This window comes from Sturnus vulgaris, chromosome Z (genome assembly GCF_052056855.1).
Source record: "Sturnus vulgaris isolate bStuVul1 chromosome Z, bStuVul1.hap1, whole genome shotgun sequence".
Taxonomy (NCBI): Eukaryota; Metazoa; Chordata; class Aves; order Passeriformes; family Sturnidae; genus Sturnus; species Sturnus vulgaris.
In genome coordinates, this window is record NC_142283.1 from 10,886,611 (window position 1) to 10,906,062 (window position 19,452).

General features: G+C 42.2%; 1 protein-coding gene across 3 annotated transcripts in view; it reads right to left on the minus strand.

The window, feature by feature from the left end:
- GRIN3A (glutamate ionotropic receptor NMDA type subunit 3A) overlaps nucleotides 1–19,452 on the minus strand; it is a 69,594-nt gene that overhangs the window by 18,952 nt on the left and 31,190 nt on the right. For all 3 annotated transcript variants that reach the window (XM_014892616.2, XM_088155858.1, XM_088155859.1), the window contains exons 3-5: nucleotides 17,711–18,758; nucleotides 2,578–2,723; nucleotides 1,001–1,116 (exon numbers count right to left, since the gene is read on the minus strand). In XM_014892616.2, the coding sequence (XP_014748102.2) occupies nucleotides 1,001–1,116; nucleotides 2,578–2,723; nucleotides 17,711–18,758 (1,310 nt within the window). The remainder of the gene's footprint in view (nucleotides 1–1,000; nucleotides 1,117–2,577; nucleotides 2,724–17,710; nucleotides 18,759–19,452) is intronic.

Here is a 19,452-nt window from a genome sequence, read left to right on the forward strand (position 1 = left end):
CAAGTCATCCAAAATCATGAAATTCAGGGTCAATTTGTTTGTTTCTTTTTCTATATTGAAATCTAATCTACTTGATTTGAAGTTGTGGAAGCCTCTGGTTTTAATTGAGCAGAGCTGACTTTCTGAAAGGGATTTATCAGGTTTCTGAAGGAGATTGTTTTACTGTGTGATGGGAGCAGCTGGAGCAATTGCCTTTGGAGGGGAGGAAAGTGGAAGCACCAGTCCTTTCCACTGGCCATCTGTCACAAAAGTGGTTTCTAAAGTGTGCTGCCCATGTGCTCATCTATGCTGGAAGCAGCTTCACACCAGCCTTGCTTCCAGGCTGCCTTCTGAGCTGTCCTTGCTAATTCCTTGAGGCTGCAGGAGGCCAGGCACCAGGGCAGGCTCCTTTCTCGATTAACTATAGATTCAGTGAGAATCTTGAGCTGACCTTTAACAGGGGAACAGTATTTGTCTGCTTCAGATGAGAGTGAAACTGCAGAACCATCTTTTGAACACATTTAAACTGTGTTTTGAACGCGTGTCAACATAGCAAGCTAGCAGAAGAGAAGCCTCATTTCAGGGGGCCTCTTTATTTCACATGGTGAGCAGAGAAATGGACTCTTGCCTCCTATTTATCTCAGACACACTGTCTGAGCACTTGGAATAATTTCTATATAGAGCATGGCAACAGGTCATAGAATCACAGCATGATTTGGGTTGGAAGGGATCTTAACGATCATTTTGTTCCAATGCCTGCCACAGGGGATCTTCCAGTACCCCAAGCTGCTCAAAGCTCCACCTAACCTGGTCTTGAAACAGGTGGGAAAAGTGATATGAGATCTCAAAAAAGCCACAAGAAAAGGCTGGAGCTTTTGTTCTGCTCAATCTCCGAGGATTTTGTTATAAACCTCAAGGGGTCCTCAGTTTATCTCTGTATTTTCACTGAAAATACCACAACACAGCAAAGCAAATTCAGCACATGAGGAACAGGGCAGTATATTATAAAACTGGTTATTACCTTCAATGGCAAAGGGTTTTCCCACAGTTAGGAGCTTGCAGTCAGCATCTATTGACACTTCATAATCTAAGAGTGCTTTATCCATGATGAAGGCATCAAGTTTTTCTGGATCATGCCTGTATTCAATATCAAAGTCAGAAACACAATCACTTCACAGTCTAAATGACACTGAACATTTATCTACGCAGTTTTCTGGAAGAATACTGTATGAAAACATAGACCAGGGACTGCTATTTGCACATCTGTACTTGAAAACTGATTTCTATTTTGAAGGGGGGAATTGTGCATGAAATGCAAACTTTGTGTATTAAAAGCAGTCAGTGTGCTTAGGACTTATTTTGCTCCCACAAAATACTGTTGAAGACAGTAAAGACAAAAATCACTGCAAAATGTTAGACTTTGATTCAATTGAAAGTGACCACAAGGCTTTAGTGCAGAAGATTGCTGTCTTGGTTTCTTTGTGATGTTAAACTTGGTGGATATTAGAGCAAAAACACAGAAGAGTAAGTTATTCAAAGGTATTTCTCCTCCATTCTCCTTGAATATGAGATAAATTATTTCCTTCACCTAATTTATATTTTCCTTGTGTTGTCGTCATGAACACAATGACAATAATAATTTCTGAGCAGCATGTTTGGATAAAATTATGATACGAAAGAACAGCTGCAGTGCCTGTTATCATCTGACCCCTGGTCTGCACCTTCCATTTCTATCCCCTTACAAGTCTAGGTGATCTCTTGATGTGGTTACTTCACTGGTTTCAATCCACTGACTCCAGTTTGACCCAAAGAACTGACATGTGTCTTAACTGTCAACAGGATGGGTCTGCGGAAAAATATATAAACAGGAAACAACAGGAAAAAGCTCATGCAGAAAAGTTCTCAGCCTAAAATGAATGAATGATTTCAGGCTTATTACCACCTCTCCTGTTTCCTGAAAGAGTTGTGTGACCCCCAGACTGTTAAGCACTGATGTCTCTGAGGCACATTGACACCATGATTCCCTAAAGCAACAAGACTTTTACTACTTTTTACCAGTCTAGTGCTTCTTTTATTCATTTTAATGATAAATTAAGGTTCCTCTCTGAGAACCTCCTTTCCTCCTACCACAATGAGGAACATCATTGGCAGCTTTTGCTTGGACTGGATGTTTTTTTCTGAATGTTTCTCACTTCCTGATGGAGGGCTCCCAAGCTCAGAAACTTGCCAGGCGTTTATTCATTGCCCTCACCTGATGGCACCCCACAATCAAGTGGGCATTCCCACCTGACCTAAATGTGTATTAATCCATTGAACTCCTGTATTTTGTGGGACCCTCAGCACTGGGAAGGAGAGGATCAATTGGACATGGCATCCATGGAATGGTTATATTTTCTACTACATCTGGGTCTCTGTCACTATCTCTCTCTCTCCCCACCACCACCATCATCAACACCACCACCTCTCTCTCTTCCTCTTGCATTTACTGACTTTGGCCTCGCTTTCACCTTAACCCGGGCATCTCACTGAACCATTTGAATAACCAGATGGTAACAGCTGTGCGTGGAGACAGGCGTGGTGCTGCATGCAGGGCCTCACTTCAGGTAGGCCACGCCGTCGGTGGTGGCGGGGACGTTGTAGCGCCGCATGTACTCGTGCATCTCCGGGAAGCTCTGCCTCACGTAATCCTCGGCGCTGCTCTCCCGCACCGTGCCGAACCGGAACCCTTGGGACGGGTGGTGGAGCTGGCGGGAGCACAGAAGAGGGTTAGCAGAGACATTGGCCTCCCATCCCAGCCGGTGTCTCGGCCTTAGCGTGCCAACAGCTCCTCAGAAATCCTCGGCGTTCGCCGACCTGCCTCTTTGCCTGCAGGCAGCTTCCTGCCCACCCAGGGAAAGCCTGGAAAGACTTAGCAGGTGATTAAATAGCCTGTCTGTGTACTCTCAGGGTTTTCTTCAAGTGTTAGAAACAATTCCCATTAAACACTCTGAACATCCAAATGTAGGTGTTAATTGGGATTATTTGTCTCTAGAACAGACAATGTTTCAGGAATTGTTATGAGAAGCTTCTGGGCTGACTACAGTTACTCCCTTTGGCTCTAGACACACAGCAAAGATTTGTTTTGGCAAAATGTTTTACTTTGTCCTTAGGGATGAAATTTAACCTTCTGCAGAAGAGTAGCACCCCCAGTTCATTTCTAGAAGTCTAGATACTATATCACAGTCTTTGCTCCATTCCTCACAGACATTCTGAGGACTCAAAGGCCACCAAAAAATCTCCCCTGGCCGTGAGATGGAGGGAGAACTCCCCTCCACACGGCTCAGGCTGCAACCATGGATATACACACACAGTGTTTTTGCAGTTCTGTGCCCTGCCCTTCTCTGAACTGACTCCACAGTCTGCAGCCCCAAGTTCAGGTTGCACAGACCCCTCTTTCTGAAGTTTCTGTTTGCCTTTGGTGCATTTAGTGACTCCTGGGAAAACTCTCAAGCTGCCATGGAGGAGTCAGCCAGCACCTTCCACTATGCCAAACACTTCCTTGAGATGGCCAAGTGCTGCCAAGCCACACTAATTAAAAAGCCTTCAGAAACTCACCAGCCTCTAACAGGCCAAGCTTTCAGAGCACAGGAAGCCAAAAAGAGCTAAGGCTGAAACAGTCATGCTGTATTTGCTTCCCACGAAGCTCACGGACATCACAACATCTTGCAAAGATGATCTCATCACAGCCACCCTCTGCTTCACAAAGACCAAGCAAAGAAACATTCCACCAGTCCATCTGGCCTCTGCATTATCATCCAAGCAGAACAGAGTGCAAGGCAGAACAAAGCCATAAAAAACTTTTCCCAGTCTTCTCTTCAACAACCCCATGGATAAAAGAATGTTTATAGGTTTTTTTTTTTAAGAATGGCAGAGGTAAGATGTAAACTCACTGTCACCCAGTTTAGTCTGAAAAGGAACAGAAAAAGGTCTTTTGGATGGTGTTTCTGATGCCATGGAAGCCATGAACATTATGTATTTCTGGTAATTTTACCTGAAATTGAAAATGAAAGTGGGCAGGTGGTTACCACCTTGTGGTATGCTGATCTGATCCAAGTCTGAGTATGGAGGGAGTCCTGGCATATTTTTTTTAATATGTTCTGGTGTAGATGGCTGCAGGATAAGCAAGGAAGGGTGTGCCTCCATCTGGAGCTGGCCAGAAGGACTGTGGGCACAGAGGGAAATGTTCTTGCCTGAGAGTGTGGGAGCAGCATTCAAGTGCCAGAAGACATAAATAGCAGGAGCTGGGCTGTGACAATACATCATGGAGACTTCCAGCACAATGCTGCCAGCCCCAGTCTTGAGACACTGAAGATGACCTGCTTAAAGAAGGAACTTGGAGCGAGGTTCATGCATTCTCTTTCCCAAGAAGATCATCACCACAGTCAGGACTAATTTTTAGGTTTTATTTCTTGGCAGTTTCAGGGAAGATATGGAAAACCCCATTAAGACCCAACACTGAACCATACTGGCATCTTCCAAGTCAATTTAGGTGTTTCTTGTGAAGTTTGTGGTCCGCCTAGTGATGCCAACTGCAGTGCAACATCTGATCTGCAGATGAAGTCTGACTTCTCACTCAGACTGTCACCAATGTCTACATTTGGGTAAACTTTTAAGCCTGAATGAGAAAGGCTGGTACAAAAACAGTAAGCTGCACCACAGTGCAATTTTCTGTCCCAAATCCTTTACTGAGGACTGCCCACACTTTGCTTTGTGTTGGGCATGCTGTCAAATTTCACCCCAAACGATGACAACACTGGAATGTTTATTAGATCAGAAGTCCATCTGGCTTAATATCTTGTCTCTAGCAACACCATATGCCTGGTGGGAATTCTTGGGAAGTATTTATAAGGGAGTTGTTCAGCCATCCCTTGTGTACAGTGCTCTACCTACTTCTGGCAATCTCTGCTTTTTCTTAAGCATCATTGTGTGTCTGCAACTTTGTATTTGATCAATTCCTTTTACAAAGGATAAATTTTAACAGTCCTAGTAACTCTCTAGGTCTTTCAAGGACTTCTGTTTTCTTCTTATTGCTGTTTACCCAAAGGAGGAAAAGGTTTGCTTGCAGCTCTGTGGATTGACAGTGCAAAATGCTGCCAAAAGCACTTCACTGATGATTTGCTAAGACTGCTAAGGGTTACTGCTTCAACAGAAGATAAAAACTTTCGGATGGAAACAAGATTCATCACTTGGAAGATTATGTGACAAGATGGAAACCACAAATGTCTGTGTCCTGACAGGCTAGGTAAATGTCTTGCTCTGAATCTTGCCTTATTAGTGGTCTCTTCTTTCTCATCCTTTCTGTTTCTCATGCTCTCTTTCTTTTGTGTTTTTTAAGTTTTGAAAGTCCTATAGTGAAAGAGTCTTTCTGTTTTCTGTAAACCAGTAATGAAATGTTAATGCCTAGGGCTTCAGAGAAATCATAAAGTCTGAAAAAAAATCAGCATTTGAAGAATCAAGAATGGATTCTATGTATTTATTTTTTTTCTAACTCATAATTCAGGAGAGGCAGTTACTTACTTTCATACCAGTAACTGCAAATATAAAGACCAGATAAATGGAAGAAATAGCTGTTGAAATTAGTAATCTCTACTATGTGGATTTTCTAATTCTGTGTATATACTGTGTTTCGTCATTCAGCACTCAGTTACAGAGGTGAATAACCATCACAAAGCAGGTAAAGGGCAGTAGGAAATAGTTACACTTTTTGTATCCAGAACACCTGGAGGTTTGCTGGTCACTCAGGTATGATTAAAATAAATGAATGCATAGCTGCAGATCCATCTCCAGACATGAGTTTTCTTGGCACTTGGCTTAGATAGCATTACAAAGTCCCTCCAAAATCGGACATCTATGGCTGTAAGAAGTGCAAAGAAAAAGGTTTGCTCAGACCTGGAGGGAGGCTCTGAGGTAACAGTGAAGTGGGGTTTATGCACTCTCTGTCCCAAGAAAATAATTACCATTATTGTCCTGGCTTGACAATTCATTCAACAAGATGTGAAGGCTGTCATGGGTACAGATACTGCAAAATAGCAGTATGTCAAATAAATATATTTAAATTTCTTTTAACTATCAGATCATTGAATCACAGAAACATTTAGGCTTAAAAGACCCTAAAGATCACACCCCAACCAGTAACCCAACACTGCCAAGCCCATCACTAAAATATGTCCCCAACAGTCACATCTACAGGTCTTTTAAATATCTCTGGGGATAGTGACTTCACCACTTCCCTGTGCAGCCTGCTCTAATGCTTGACAACCAGTATGGTGAAGAAATTGTCCCTGGATCTCTCTTCTGAAGACCCATTAGCATTTATCAAGCAACAATCCCTTTGAGTGTTATCTGGCAAGGCCACCACAGCCAACTGCAGTTGTCTGTGAGCTTGAGCAGGGAAACAGCCTGGGCAATCCAACAGCAATGCTATGAACATATCAATTGACTAGCTATGTTAAAAGCATTTAACTGCTAATGTATTTTAATATTTTATTTGTTAAAAGCTAAAAGGGGTTAAAAACTTATTTAGTGCTGCTGGTTAGTGGCTCTCCTAAACAGGGTGACAGCTCCGGATCAAGCAGTATTGTTTTTGCATCTCAAATACTGGAAATTGTGGATACCAATGACCTGAGTTTTATACCTGAAGCAACTGTGTATACCATGAGGGGCCATTCTTTAGGTGCACCCCGAAGTTTAAGAACCAGCTTCACACTCTACCATGTCAAAGAGAGGAAGCTGTTGCATATGAAGTTGTGATGATGCACATGGTAATATCCCATTTGGACCTGGCTTAGTGTTTGGGGCAGACTCAAGAAATGAATAGGATATGGAGCCAGAGGGGTCTGAGCACTTGTCTTGAGCACTGAGTGCTTGGATTTCACAGGTTCAGGGCTGTGGAATGCCAGGACCAGAGGATCTTTCTGCACAGGACAGGGATGGAAGGCTCAGGAAGATGTCCTATCTTCTGTGAAGGCAGCAATCTTGGGAGGAAGAACTAGGACGCTGCTGGGAAGTGGGGGATGAAGGTGCAGGAAAAAGACCAAAGAGTCATGATTTCTGGAACTGCTGTCCCTGTGACCTCTCAGGACAATGTCTACCGTGGGTCACATGGACTGTGCCCAGCATTTCCAAGAACCAGTCCCACTGTTGAAGAAAACATACCATGGGTAAGGAGACAAGGAGGAGGCAATGCTTTCTTTTACTGTATGAAAAAACAAAGGGAAGTGTGAATGCTGCCAAGCACTGAGGAGGTGAAATGGATGTTGGGTCACTTGAGCCCTAAGACAGGGAGGCCATGCAGTGGTTAAGAAAACACAAGAGCTTTACAGTACATCCAACTTCTCTGACAGTGCCAGGACAAGCTTTGGGACTTCTCAGAGTCTTCTGTGCCTTGCACAACATGGTGCTCTCAGACAAATGATGTTTGTGCTTCTTGCTGCTGAAAGCAAACACTGCAGCTACCAGTTTCTTCGGCTTGGCCCCTTACTTCAGATCTCCTTGGTTTCTGTCTGCTGTTGTTAAAACATCTGCTGAGTGGGAAGTGGAGAACTTGTTTTATTTGGGAAGATGTTGAGACGAATTGGGCATCTGCATACATCTATGGCTTGGGGTGCCAATTATGCATGAAAATACCAATGTGATAAACACCAATGTGATGAAACCACAGCAGCAGAAACAGGAAAACACAATCCTGAATGACAGGGGTTTTGCATAACTTGGCACATTCCATTTTATGTAATGCTATTGCACTCAGTGCTGTCAGCTAGGGAGAACACCTAGATGCCAACGTGAAAGAAAACAGGCCCAGAATCTCCAGTACTGGTTGGAATTTAAAACTGAAAATGCAGCAGTTAACCTTGGCACACTCAAGGCTGTGGGACTGTGGGATTTGAGGCCCTTCTAGCAGTTTTTGTCTTTTGTATGACTTTTCAGTGCTGCAAAGCCAAATGATTTGCCTCAAGGACTTTTCTCCCCTTGATGCCCTGGCTTAGTTTAGTATCATTTTGAGGTTTGCATCCCATTCAGTTGCCATTTATTTTTGCAGTAAGAACCCCAGGTACAGAAAAATTGTGGTCTCAGGTCCACAAAAGTAGGCAATACAATATTGCCTTCTGATACAATGGAGTTTGAGCTTGCTAGGACCTGCGAGGAGACAAGAAAATCTAAACAGAGCAGTTATTGGGAAGGGAAATTATGGCTATTTTCTACAAGCAGTGATGTAATGAAATCTAGGAAGTGCCTTCCCAGCACCTGATCAATGGGGTGCAGCAGCTGCCTCACTGAATCTGGTTCAGAACCATTCTGTGAAATGGGACTAGAGGAAAAATGCTGTGGGAACTCAATTTCTAATCTCAACTCACAAGAAGCATTTCATCATTCATTCTGTTGGCCTCTTCAGTGCCCTAATTCAACTCCATGAACTATTTCTTTTGAGGGAAAAGAGAAAAATGCAACCCAATATGTAGCTGAGAGCAGTGCCAGTGACCACTCACTTCAGTGACAGAGCTAACGTGGATTTAGTTTTTACCACCACCTATAAAGGGCTTTTTAATTTAAATAGGGTATAGAAACGAGGAACACGGCTGAAAACAGTTTCCTAATTTTCTAAAAACTTCTGAGGAAAAACTATGGTGCAAAAGGTTTTAGTAGCTCACTTCCACAAGAGTGTTGGTTACCTGGTAGAACACCAAGTGCAGTGTTTAATGGACACCTTGTGTATCAGCAGAATTGCCAGCCTGATCTCTGCCAGGAAACTGCTGCAAAATCTTGAAAATCTTCTCAGTTGCAGTTGCTAATCACTGGAGAAGGGTAGGATTAGGTGACGAACTGATGTGGTTTTAGAAATCTGCTGTTTTACAATGATACTTCTGTCCATCACACATAAAGCAATAGTATTTTACTTTGCCTCATGTAACCCACATATTTAGGTGGTTTCCCAGCCACCAATAGATTTCCCATAGCCCAGTGAGAAAATATAAGCCATCGAAAGTGCCAAGCAAAGTTTCAGGAGAAAATTTTCATAACAAATGAAATAATAGTAATAAAAATAATAAAAAAATCTCAGACACAAACCAATATAAAACTGTTCATGGGCTTTCCCTTCTTATCTGCAGGAGTTTTTGAAACTAGTGAAACTAACTAGTGAATATTTATGGGGTGTAGAGGGAGATGAAAGAAAATTATTCATAGTGAAGCACATGAATTTCAGATTTTAGCAGATGAAAATTCACAGCTCAACTTCTGGAAGTGGAGGTTTTGATCAGGAACTGTCCTACGTGTTTAGGCTTCAGAAGCCGAGATGTTCCCAGGGCCTCCAGGAGAGGGTGTTTGCAGAATACATTTGAATCAATGCTTTTGCTTCTCTGTTGTGAAAAGTGTCAGTGGAGCTGATTCTTTCCTTGCCAGGATAATGACAGATTTCCTTAAAATTCTGTCACTTTGAACCCAGTTCAGAGGGGTCATCAGTTGGCATAAAACCTGACAACTGAACTGAAGTTAATGAGCAGCTTCAATGTGGACACAAGTGCACAGTGCACTGCTGACAGTTTATTCTCTTCACTGCAGCAAAGGAATATGTGAAAGAAAACTGTGACCTAGGTCTCTGCTCAAAAGTATGAACCTTTGTCTTCATGGTCCCTGTGTGAGTGCTGATAATTAAATGTAAGACCTTCTCTGCTCCTTTGTGTGTTGGAAAAGCTGTTCAGCTCAGGGACCAGACTGGGGACTCAGGTCTGTGGTTAATTTCTGAAGGGCTGCCCTGATGATTCAGATGCTGGGCAGTGCAAAAAACTCTGTAAGAAGAGCACTCTGGAGAATATGAACTTGCAGATGTGTCTATCCCTGTTTTTTAATAGCATTCTAAGAGTTTTCTGGACAGAGGGATCTTTGAGCTGTGATTTATTCTAGGAGGGCTGAGAACTGTAAGGTAGAAAGTGTAAAATATTGTAAGAAAAATGGGTAGACTGAGGGAAAAGAAAGGATGTAATTCCCAAAAGGCAGTAGATCATTGCTTCCAATTCCACTTCAGCAGCACAAAGCAGCTGTGAAGATGTTCCAGATGGAGTCACTTCATCCAGCATGTTCTTCTGCTTGCTCCCTGTAAAACATGGCTAATGCACTGTCAGGCAGGTGAAATCCTTTCCAAATTACAAGCAAGTAAAGGAGAGCTGTGTGGCTGAGAACATGTTCCAGCTACCAATGAGATACCAGAGAAGATTTCTGGTTAGAAAACTCCTCTTGTCCTTCCATCCTGAGTCTTCAGTTTCTGGATGAAAAATCAGAGATTTCTAGAAGCATCAGAGGGCAGAAGGAGGAAATCTAACATGGCAGCAACTTGAAGTGTAGGTAGTTTACCATCTTCAAAACTGTCATCTTTAAAATCCTTTTTCTTACAAATTTTTTCTGCTCCAGGTGTTGCAGGTTGAAGGTCAGTCCTCCTACCCCATGGCCATATGGCAACTGTCCCCTGGGTGCCAGCACTGAAAACAGTCCTCTGCCTAAGCCTGTAAGGCAGGAATAGTGCTCTGTGCTTTCCAGGAAAGGAAAAAACAATGGGTTTGTGTTATAAAGGAGTCATGAGTTACCAGGATGAAGAGGTCTCCAATTGTAGGTGATGGAACTGTCTACCTGCACAGTCCTAATTTCTTCAACACCTTATTTGCTATTTGCTTTGGGTTCAAGAGCTTCAAATGAAGATAAATCAGAGGGAGTCCTGTGTTACTGACAGATCCAATATGGGAACAGAAAGGGATTTTTTCCTTCTAGGAATCCATGAGGAGTGTGTTAAACATGAAGTGAAAATGAAAAATTACAACCATATTTGAATACCCTGGCCTCTTGCACAGTGAAATCTAGACATTAATATTTGACTTTACCTGGTGTTTAGTCAAATCTTAATGCATTCAGTGAAAACCACTATTTCTTCCAGAAGACTTGGACCCTTGTCATCCCTGAAATCCAGTGGATCAGTGCAGGATTTCTGCCTCCAGGAAGGTGAGCCAGACTAAGAGTCTGGTCTCTGTAGATCACAATAGCTGTGACTTTTGTGAACAATAATAAACATTCTCCATGATGCTAAGCCAGCTACACGATGCTTTCCACCTGTCAGGTGGTAGGATCAGCTTATGCACCTACCTTCACTGTTCTCTGCTACTTTTTACCAGTTACATCAGTAACATCTCGTAACTCTCCACTTGCATTATTTCTTGCAAGGGTCTGAGCCCCACCTGTAATGCAGTTGTTATTTCTGGTGATGGTCTCACTTTCCTTTTTTCGAAATATGTTATGACATTTAGCTATTTAGGTAGTTAGATTGAGAGTAAGAAACTGACACCCACATAATTAATTACTTCTGGTGCTTGAAGATCAACCTTCATGAACTGCACCACACAGAATAAAGACAGAAGAACTTCCTCTCCTCCACACCTACTCCTAAATTCTTTGGATCAAACAATGAGGAGAGGTGAAGAGTGGCCAGGCCAGTCGGTGACAGCATGAGGCCATGTGTGTAGGTGAAGACCTCAAGCAGTAAGGGTTAGTATGCAAAAATAACAAAAAGATAATTGCTGGCAGGAAGGCATAAAAAAACCATGTTTCATTGGGAAAGGAAACTTGATTTGCAGAACACTGCAGTGCATTGTCTGAAAAAATGGGTATAAGAATGATGCAGATCTGAGCTGGACAGATTCTGAGTCTCCAAAGCTGTAACTTTAACAAGAAATCTTTAATGAGGTGATGGAGAAGCTAAACAAGTCAAGTGTTCACCACCATAAATTGCATGGGGGAGCTAAAGAAGTCAAGATTTCACCTCCATAAATTGCAGGTGCCTTTCATTCCTGTACGAGGCAGCTTTGCAATGCTTAATTCTGGCTGGAGCTTGCTATTCAATTTTGTCTTTGTCTGAGAGGTTTTCACTTTCCTCTCTTTGACACAGAAAGTCCTTTTGAGTTCAAATCCTTCACTGACTCATTAATACCCAGAAAATACACCATGTATTAATTAGCAGGCTGTGATGCTGTGAATCATGACCTTCTTGTGCCAAGTAACTTCCTTCACAGAAACACATGCTCTGTAGTTTCTTCTTTTAATTGTAAAAAGAACCCTGTGCTCCTGTACAAATACTAAACCCCATGGCAGCTGTAAGATTTCGTTAAATTCCACTGAGTTTGTAACTGTGAAAATTGGGGTGGACAGGGGATTGGCTTCACCTGCAGGTGCAGGAGCTTTAGCCTAAGGCCATGGGAGGGAGCATGTCAGTGGGGTTATTCCATGGTCATGTTCCTGGTTCTTGTTCTCAGGTGGTTCGGGACCGGTCACATCCAAGGGCATGCTCCTAGTTCGTGTTCATGACTGGACCTTTGTCCTCAGGTAGCCCCATGTATTGTTACGTTTGCCACACCCCTGAGCCTCTGGAGGTTGCCCCTTGTACCATGCAGTTTCTACATTTGTTATTTTCACATTAAAAGCTCTTTGTTTTTCGGCAACTCCATCATTCCCGTCTCTCTGTGCGACACCGCGGATTCTCCGGCTGGCCCAGTCCTGTTACAGCCACCCACAGCAGCCACACATAACTTGACTTTGTGCTACACAATTTAATGCATTTAAAGCATATTTAAATAAATGCTATTTCATTGTCTCTTTAACACATAGCAGTTCAAGTGGTGCCCCTTATAATGATTTGTCTCAGGCTACTGCAGTGAAAGACCACAGCAGTAATATCCATTAGTGTAACTCCTATAAAAATTCCTTTTTCAGGAAGCAGATTTACCAATAAACACACAACAGTTATGGCCTCACTCTAAAAATTGCTGAACTCGATGGAAAATATCATTAAAAGAAGGAGTATTTGAATCATGTCTTTAATGATGAAAAAGGCCTATAGAGTGGCTTGACCTTTCTTCTGTGATTTGCTGTTGCTAAAGCTCATCTCCAGTTACTTGCCAATTGTATTTCTGGACAGTTTTAATACAAGTAACACGAAGTATTCAAACGATATAATAAGGGCCATAAGGCCTCTAAATTAACTGAAACGCTTATAAATCCGAAATGAGCACTTGCACCCTCACGTTTTATATATCTAGATACAAGTATCTGGGTGGTTGTACATACTGAATTCCTGATTAACAAAACCCCAGATATACCTTGCCTGGATTACTCAAAGTGCTTAGTTTTGTAAAAAAAAAGATGGGCATCTCATGAGAGCAAATCTTCAGGCACTGAACTAGGAGAAGATCAGACATTTCTGGGGATTAATCCAAATGCACACCAAGGCTGTTTAAAGGGCTTGCTGGGTGGAACTGTCCAGAGTGACTGTACGTGTCTGCAGTGTATTCCTTGGGGCACTTTTTTTTTTTCTTTTTTTGTGAATTTTGAAGACATCACCTCTCATGGTAGAGAGAAGAGGCAGTTTCAGGGAATGGTTTAGGTGATCTTGTCCTGAAGCCAGTGCCTTAACAGCAGCCTACCTGTACAAACTATAACTGTAAAGGTATAGTAGACTGAGTAAATAATATCTTATGTCTTCATTGCAGGCCTGTAAAGTTGGGAGAGATAATGCAGTGAAATTGTTGGTGATGGGACCCAGAGGAGTAGCCCTTTTCTTGTTAAATGAAGCTAAATAGGTTCAAAATTTTACATCAAAATATAACACAGAAAGGAACTTTGCCACTGCCAGGGGGTGTTTTTGAAGGTAAAATGATGCAGAGAAGTAAAAACATAACCAGAGTAAATGAACAGGCATGGCTACTCAAGTGTGTACTAAAGATGGGAAAGAAAAACTGACAGCTGTCACAAAAGTCACAATGGGTGGATAGCACCCAAAAAGCTCATTAAATTGTTAAAAAACAACACTTTTTGCACAAAGGATGTCCAGGTGTTAGACCACTTTTTGGAAAATCTGCCCAGCTCCTCTCCTGCTGCTGCTGTTTGCTTCCCTCTTGGCATGATTGAAATATTTCTTCTGCCCTATGGGTTTCCAGAATTCTTTTGCCTCAAATAACTTGAACTACCCAACACACTCAGGACTTCATGGTGCATCTCTAATATGTATTCTTGCATGAAAAACCCAGAAGCCAAGTCCCTGCTTCAGGTCACCTTTGCCACTAAAAAACCTCTGCTCTCTGGGGAGATCTCACAGAATCACTTGCCACGAGTTGTTTTGCAGAGTACAATGGTTTTTTGCTAGGACTTATTTGTGTGGCTGTACCAAAGAGAAAATTATATACAACTGATCAATCTGGTGGAGGGTATGCCTACCATGGCAGCAGGGTGGAACCAGGTGGTTTTTAACATCTCTTCCAAACCATTCTGTGATTCTGTGACCAGACCATCCCCAAGGCAGGGTCCTGGTCTGCATGCCTGGAGGAGGAATATCCTGAATGCTGGAAAGAACTCAACTCTGGTTGAGTACCTGGGCTGCCAGGCACTCTAACAAAGAATAATTGTAATATTTTTGTCCAACCTAAGAGGTGACATTAGAAGGAAAAGTGAAATGAGCATTGGTAATTCAGGTGAGAGAAGGGATAAAACTATATGAAATTGTATGAACACAATGTTTTTTCTCTATCTCTCTGTCTGTAGACAAACTTTTAAACTTCTTTGGCATGTACTGTAGAGAGCTTCTTAAGAGGGATTCAGGACATGAATGCATGTTCCATCTGGGTAGCCAGCACATTCTTCCTGTAGCTATTCCCTTGTCCTCAAACAGGAGGCTGAACATGCTCTGGTGTTCACAAAAGCTTTTTTTGCCAGTTTCCACTGGCAAGAGATGATGTCTAAAATCTGTACAGTTTGAAAATGAGAGGGGAGGAGGAAGCTGTGGCCCAAAACTGCCCTTTTTCTCAGAAGAATTAGATTTTAAGGTGGCAGGACATTGCTTCAAGATCTCTACAACTTATTGGCTCCTGTTGTCCCTCCTAGGAAAGGGGGCAGCCAGCTTTGATGGACACTGCAGGAGTGTGGCTTTAGTGACCTGTCCTGGTTAAGATTGTCTTATACAGAAAATACATAGCACGTTCCCACATTCCCCAGATTCAAGACATACTCCAGTAAATTACTTCTCCTTCCTCTCAGTGCTTTCCTTCTGCTCTGGTTCCTGTCTCGCTGGCTGCTCCTCCTTTCAGCAGCTTGATGATATTTCTATATTCTCTTCTATATCATTAGTGCATTTAAAGGTCCAACTGAGATAGCTCTAATTCTGTCCTTCCTGACTGTTCACAACCTCAGATGGGATTTGCCATTTATGGCTGACAGCCTGAAGAAATTACATGTCTTACATCACCTCGAGAAGGCTGCTCCTCTATTTTGGGCTTTGTTTTTCAAATAAATTTCAAAAGCACAGTACAAAGGGCACATGCATACTGAAAGCAGCAGAAGGATGTTTAGAAGTGTATTTAAATTAAAAAGGTTATTTCTCCCTCCTGCTGCCTTCTTTTTGAAATGAGTCTCCACCATTATAAAGAAAGAGGTAAACATATCCAGGAAGAAAAACCCAAGCATAAAATCTTTTACTCACATAAAAAATGCTTTAAGTAACCAACTAAAATGTGGTGCCTGTAACTGTGTGACTGTTGTGACCCAAACATTTCCTAAACCTAAGCTTTAACTCTTAGAGAGAACTCTGAATAGCCACAGCTCAGGCTCTGTGCCAGCAAAGGTTAAACTAGTGCATTTTCTATTACATCTACACTTTCAGCCTAAGACTTCGGAGGCAAATGCATGAATGACATACACAAAACTATTCTGCAGCTCGTGTAATAGCAAGTAATCTGCTTCTTTCCTAAAATCTGTGCTGTCTTATTATAATGGGAACTGGTAGCTATTCAGAGGCTTAGATTTATTCCATAAAGCAGGGAAGTGTTTTTGTAGGCAAGGCTAATAATCCCACTGATGTAATTAAATCACTGAGGTTACTAAGCAGGAGTCATCAGTGTTTCTGTTCTGGACCAAGATCTGTGTCTGCAGCACCTGACATGCTTCAATGTTCTGCACTAAGCTTCAACAGTACAGCTTTAGAATAATTTAATTTTCCTTGGAGCTGCAGGAATTTCCCAATACCTGTTTTAAAAACTCGGCATGTGAACACAATAATAATGCTGAAAAATAGAATGTAATCTGATGCAATTTGATTTGATGGATGAGGGAGATGCCCATGCAAAGAGCAGAGGACTAATCTCATTTTCAAACCAGCACTGTGGCTTCATACAACAGTGTAACAGAGATATCCCTGGAACAGGGGAAATTCAGCTGAAAGCTCTCATCTGCTTCTTCAAAATGCTTTGAAGAAATCACATATAATGGACTTTTGTGCCTTGTATTGATGAAGATATTCATGTAATATTTATGATATATTTTGCTGGGAGTGGAATGGTGGATTATTAGAAGCAATTTGCTTTAAGCCATAAATCAATTCTTAGAGTGCCTTGGGTCAGTCACAAAATTGTTTTTCTTTGTTTATAACATTTTCGGTAGAAACCATCTAGTTAACATTGCAGGGAGCGAGTCAGGCACTGCACTCACAAAGCCGAAACTGTCTGGTCATTAGCCTGACTGCAAGGTTTCACTAATGTAACAGATGGAGCCTGGAATTTGCTGTCTGGAGGGACATATGTACCCTTTATTCAAGAAGTTTACAAAAGCAAGATGTATGCCCTGCTCTCGTGTTATTAAAGTTACTTTTCTACAGTGGCACAATAATCTATCAGTTCTGTCCCTTGAGACAGAATGGTGGATGGTTTGTGTACCAGCAGCTAGGTCACGAGTACAAAACTGTGGGTAATACAATCACCTTCACTGCAGAAAATGCCACATGAACAAGGGAAATCTGGTGTTGCCATTCTGTCCCCTGGAGTGACTGCCAGGTGCAGGGGATGCTCTGGTGTCACCTGCAGTCATCTATTCTCTCTACAAGCCATTCTGCCCCTTGCTTTCTTGATCACTACTTAGTGGCAAAGAGATCAAGAACAGTCTTAAATTCCAACTGAAGACCCCTTGGGAAGGGGGAGAGAGCAGATGGACAAAGTTCTGGGAAGTTGGAGCTCTTTGCAGATGGGTTGTCTACAGCACTGCTCATCCCCTCCCATGATGGCTCCTCAGCAGAAACAGCCCTGAAAATCAAATGCCTGACTACTTGTAAAGTGAATTCCACTGTTTGAAGCATAAAGCAGGATTTTTCAAAATATTTCGGTTTTGTTACATTTCATTTAGCATTCACAGGGAATTTTGCAAGCAATGCCTTTGCCAGGAGCATTATGACCAGTGAAATCCTTGAAAAATTCTACCTATAGAGTATGAATGGTTTCGTCTTGTTCTGTGCAGTTGTTTTATTTGAGAAGGTCTCAGGATGACCTGAATAATCCAACTGATTTAAACAACTCCCATCAAAGGGAACTTGGGACTGAACTCAAACCCTTAATCTGCATGTAAAACCCACTATTCTTCTCTGCAGTGGAAACACCAGAATATTTCACTTTTCTCCTCACCTTCAATCTTTTAAATCCTTTCCCCTACACTCTTATGAGTGTTTAAAGGTCCTATCTCACTGAACTTTTCTCCTGAAATGCCACCACGTTGTAAGTAATTGCAACCACTGTTTTCCACAAAGATCACTCTCTGATTTCCTTAGAAACCATAAATTATGCAGCAGTGAATTTTGGGTGGAGAGAAGAAAACGGTTGAGTTTGTAGCAACAGACATGCTTTACCTTTGGGTCATGTATCCCAGAGAGTTCTTCATAGATCTTCTCTCCTACCATGACAGCAGCTAGGTTGGCTGTGTATGTTGACAGACAAAACAAGCAGAAAATAGCCCAGAGGTTCATTAAGAACCTTCCAGTCCAGCACTTTGGGGGTTTGATGGCAGCTGTTCTTCCAAACAGGATTGCGTAGCAGACATTGAGGGCAGAGGAGAAGGAGAAGACTTTGTTCCTGTTCCTCCCCTTAGGGGTCATTCCAAAAGGACTTTTCCACTCATACAAGGTGAGAAATATAGCTGTGATGTGAAGAGCAACAAATATCCCCAGCCACATAGTCCAGTGAAGTGGCCACATAAAGGCTCCAATAGGAGCCGCAGTGTCTTTGGTTCTCACCAGGATCCCCAAGCTGGTGGAAAAGAAAGGGCTGGTGAAATCAATCACTTGGCTTCGGGCAGTGTTGATGCTGAATGATGTCACTGCCATGTGAGCTGTACCAGCAAGAAGGTCACCCACCAGCCCTGTCCAGTGGCCGTTCTTCCAGGCACCATATTTTCCATCCCCAACAATGTACAAGTCAAAATCAAAATTCATATCCTCAGCCAGCTTCTCCAGCAGGTCAATGCAGTAGCCATAGCAGCACTTCTTCAGCTCAATGGGAACAGTGTCATTGCCCCCCTGGAGGGTTTCAAACAGGTTGTCCAGCACACCTGAATCATTGGTCAGTGGGTCCAGGCACAGCTGCCCTGCTGGGCAAAGACCTTCATCATCTACATCCCTTGTGAAGACAAAGGGATGCTCAATCAGAGTTACCACCCTCAGGTGCAGCCGGGTGGGGTGTTGCAAGTGACTTTTATGTCTCTGTGCCTGTTCTGGCCATATCCCATAGTCCATGATGATCTTCCCTTCTTGCCAGCTCCCCAGGCGTGTCCACATCAAGTTCCCGACAGGGTCGTGCTGCAGATTCCAGATGAAGAAGTTATTTTCTGAGCTGACAATGGATGAGCCCTTCACCTTAATGTGGCCACTGAGACCATCAAAAGTTGTGTTGGCTAAAAACCTGTTGAAGGGAGAAAGCAGGGTAATCAGAAGGAGACAGCTGAACCATGAATTGATGCTGAGGAGAGTAGATGGGGATGTTGTTGAACACCTGGACTATTAATAGCACATAGATCCTATGGCACAATGAACTAGCCATGTAATTTATGACTAAATTATATGGGGATGATCCCCATCATATCTAATGCAAATGAAAACTCCTCGGGAAAGACGTATTTTTTTGCTTACTGGAAAAAATGAGTACAAGAAGAGTAATTTTTTCAGTTACCTTTGCGTCACAAACTGATGAAACACAGGTTAGGTCTAAGCTGAACTCACTAGATCTCCTGTCACTTTCCTAGATAAAAATATATATGAAAATGGAAGAGTGGAAATTATATGATGAAATGTCCTTCCAAGAAAAATGCAATAATCTCAGTGAGATCTAGCTTACATAAGAGGGGCTACTGAAGTGCTGTCAACAGCTTTCAAGCACTCTCAAGCGAACCAATCTGGATTCAAAAATGCAAATTTGGCATTGGTAATTCACTGTTAGACACTTCAGAATAAAGTAAGGGAAGAAACTGAAAGATGGTTTCTCTAGGACAGTCAGTTTTAATTCTTATAAAAATAAACATCAAAAAAAGTGTTGTTTTTTTTTTTTTTTAAAAGTTCAAAAGTAATGTTCTTAAAAGTGCAGTGCTGACATTGAAGTA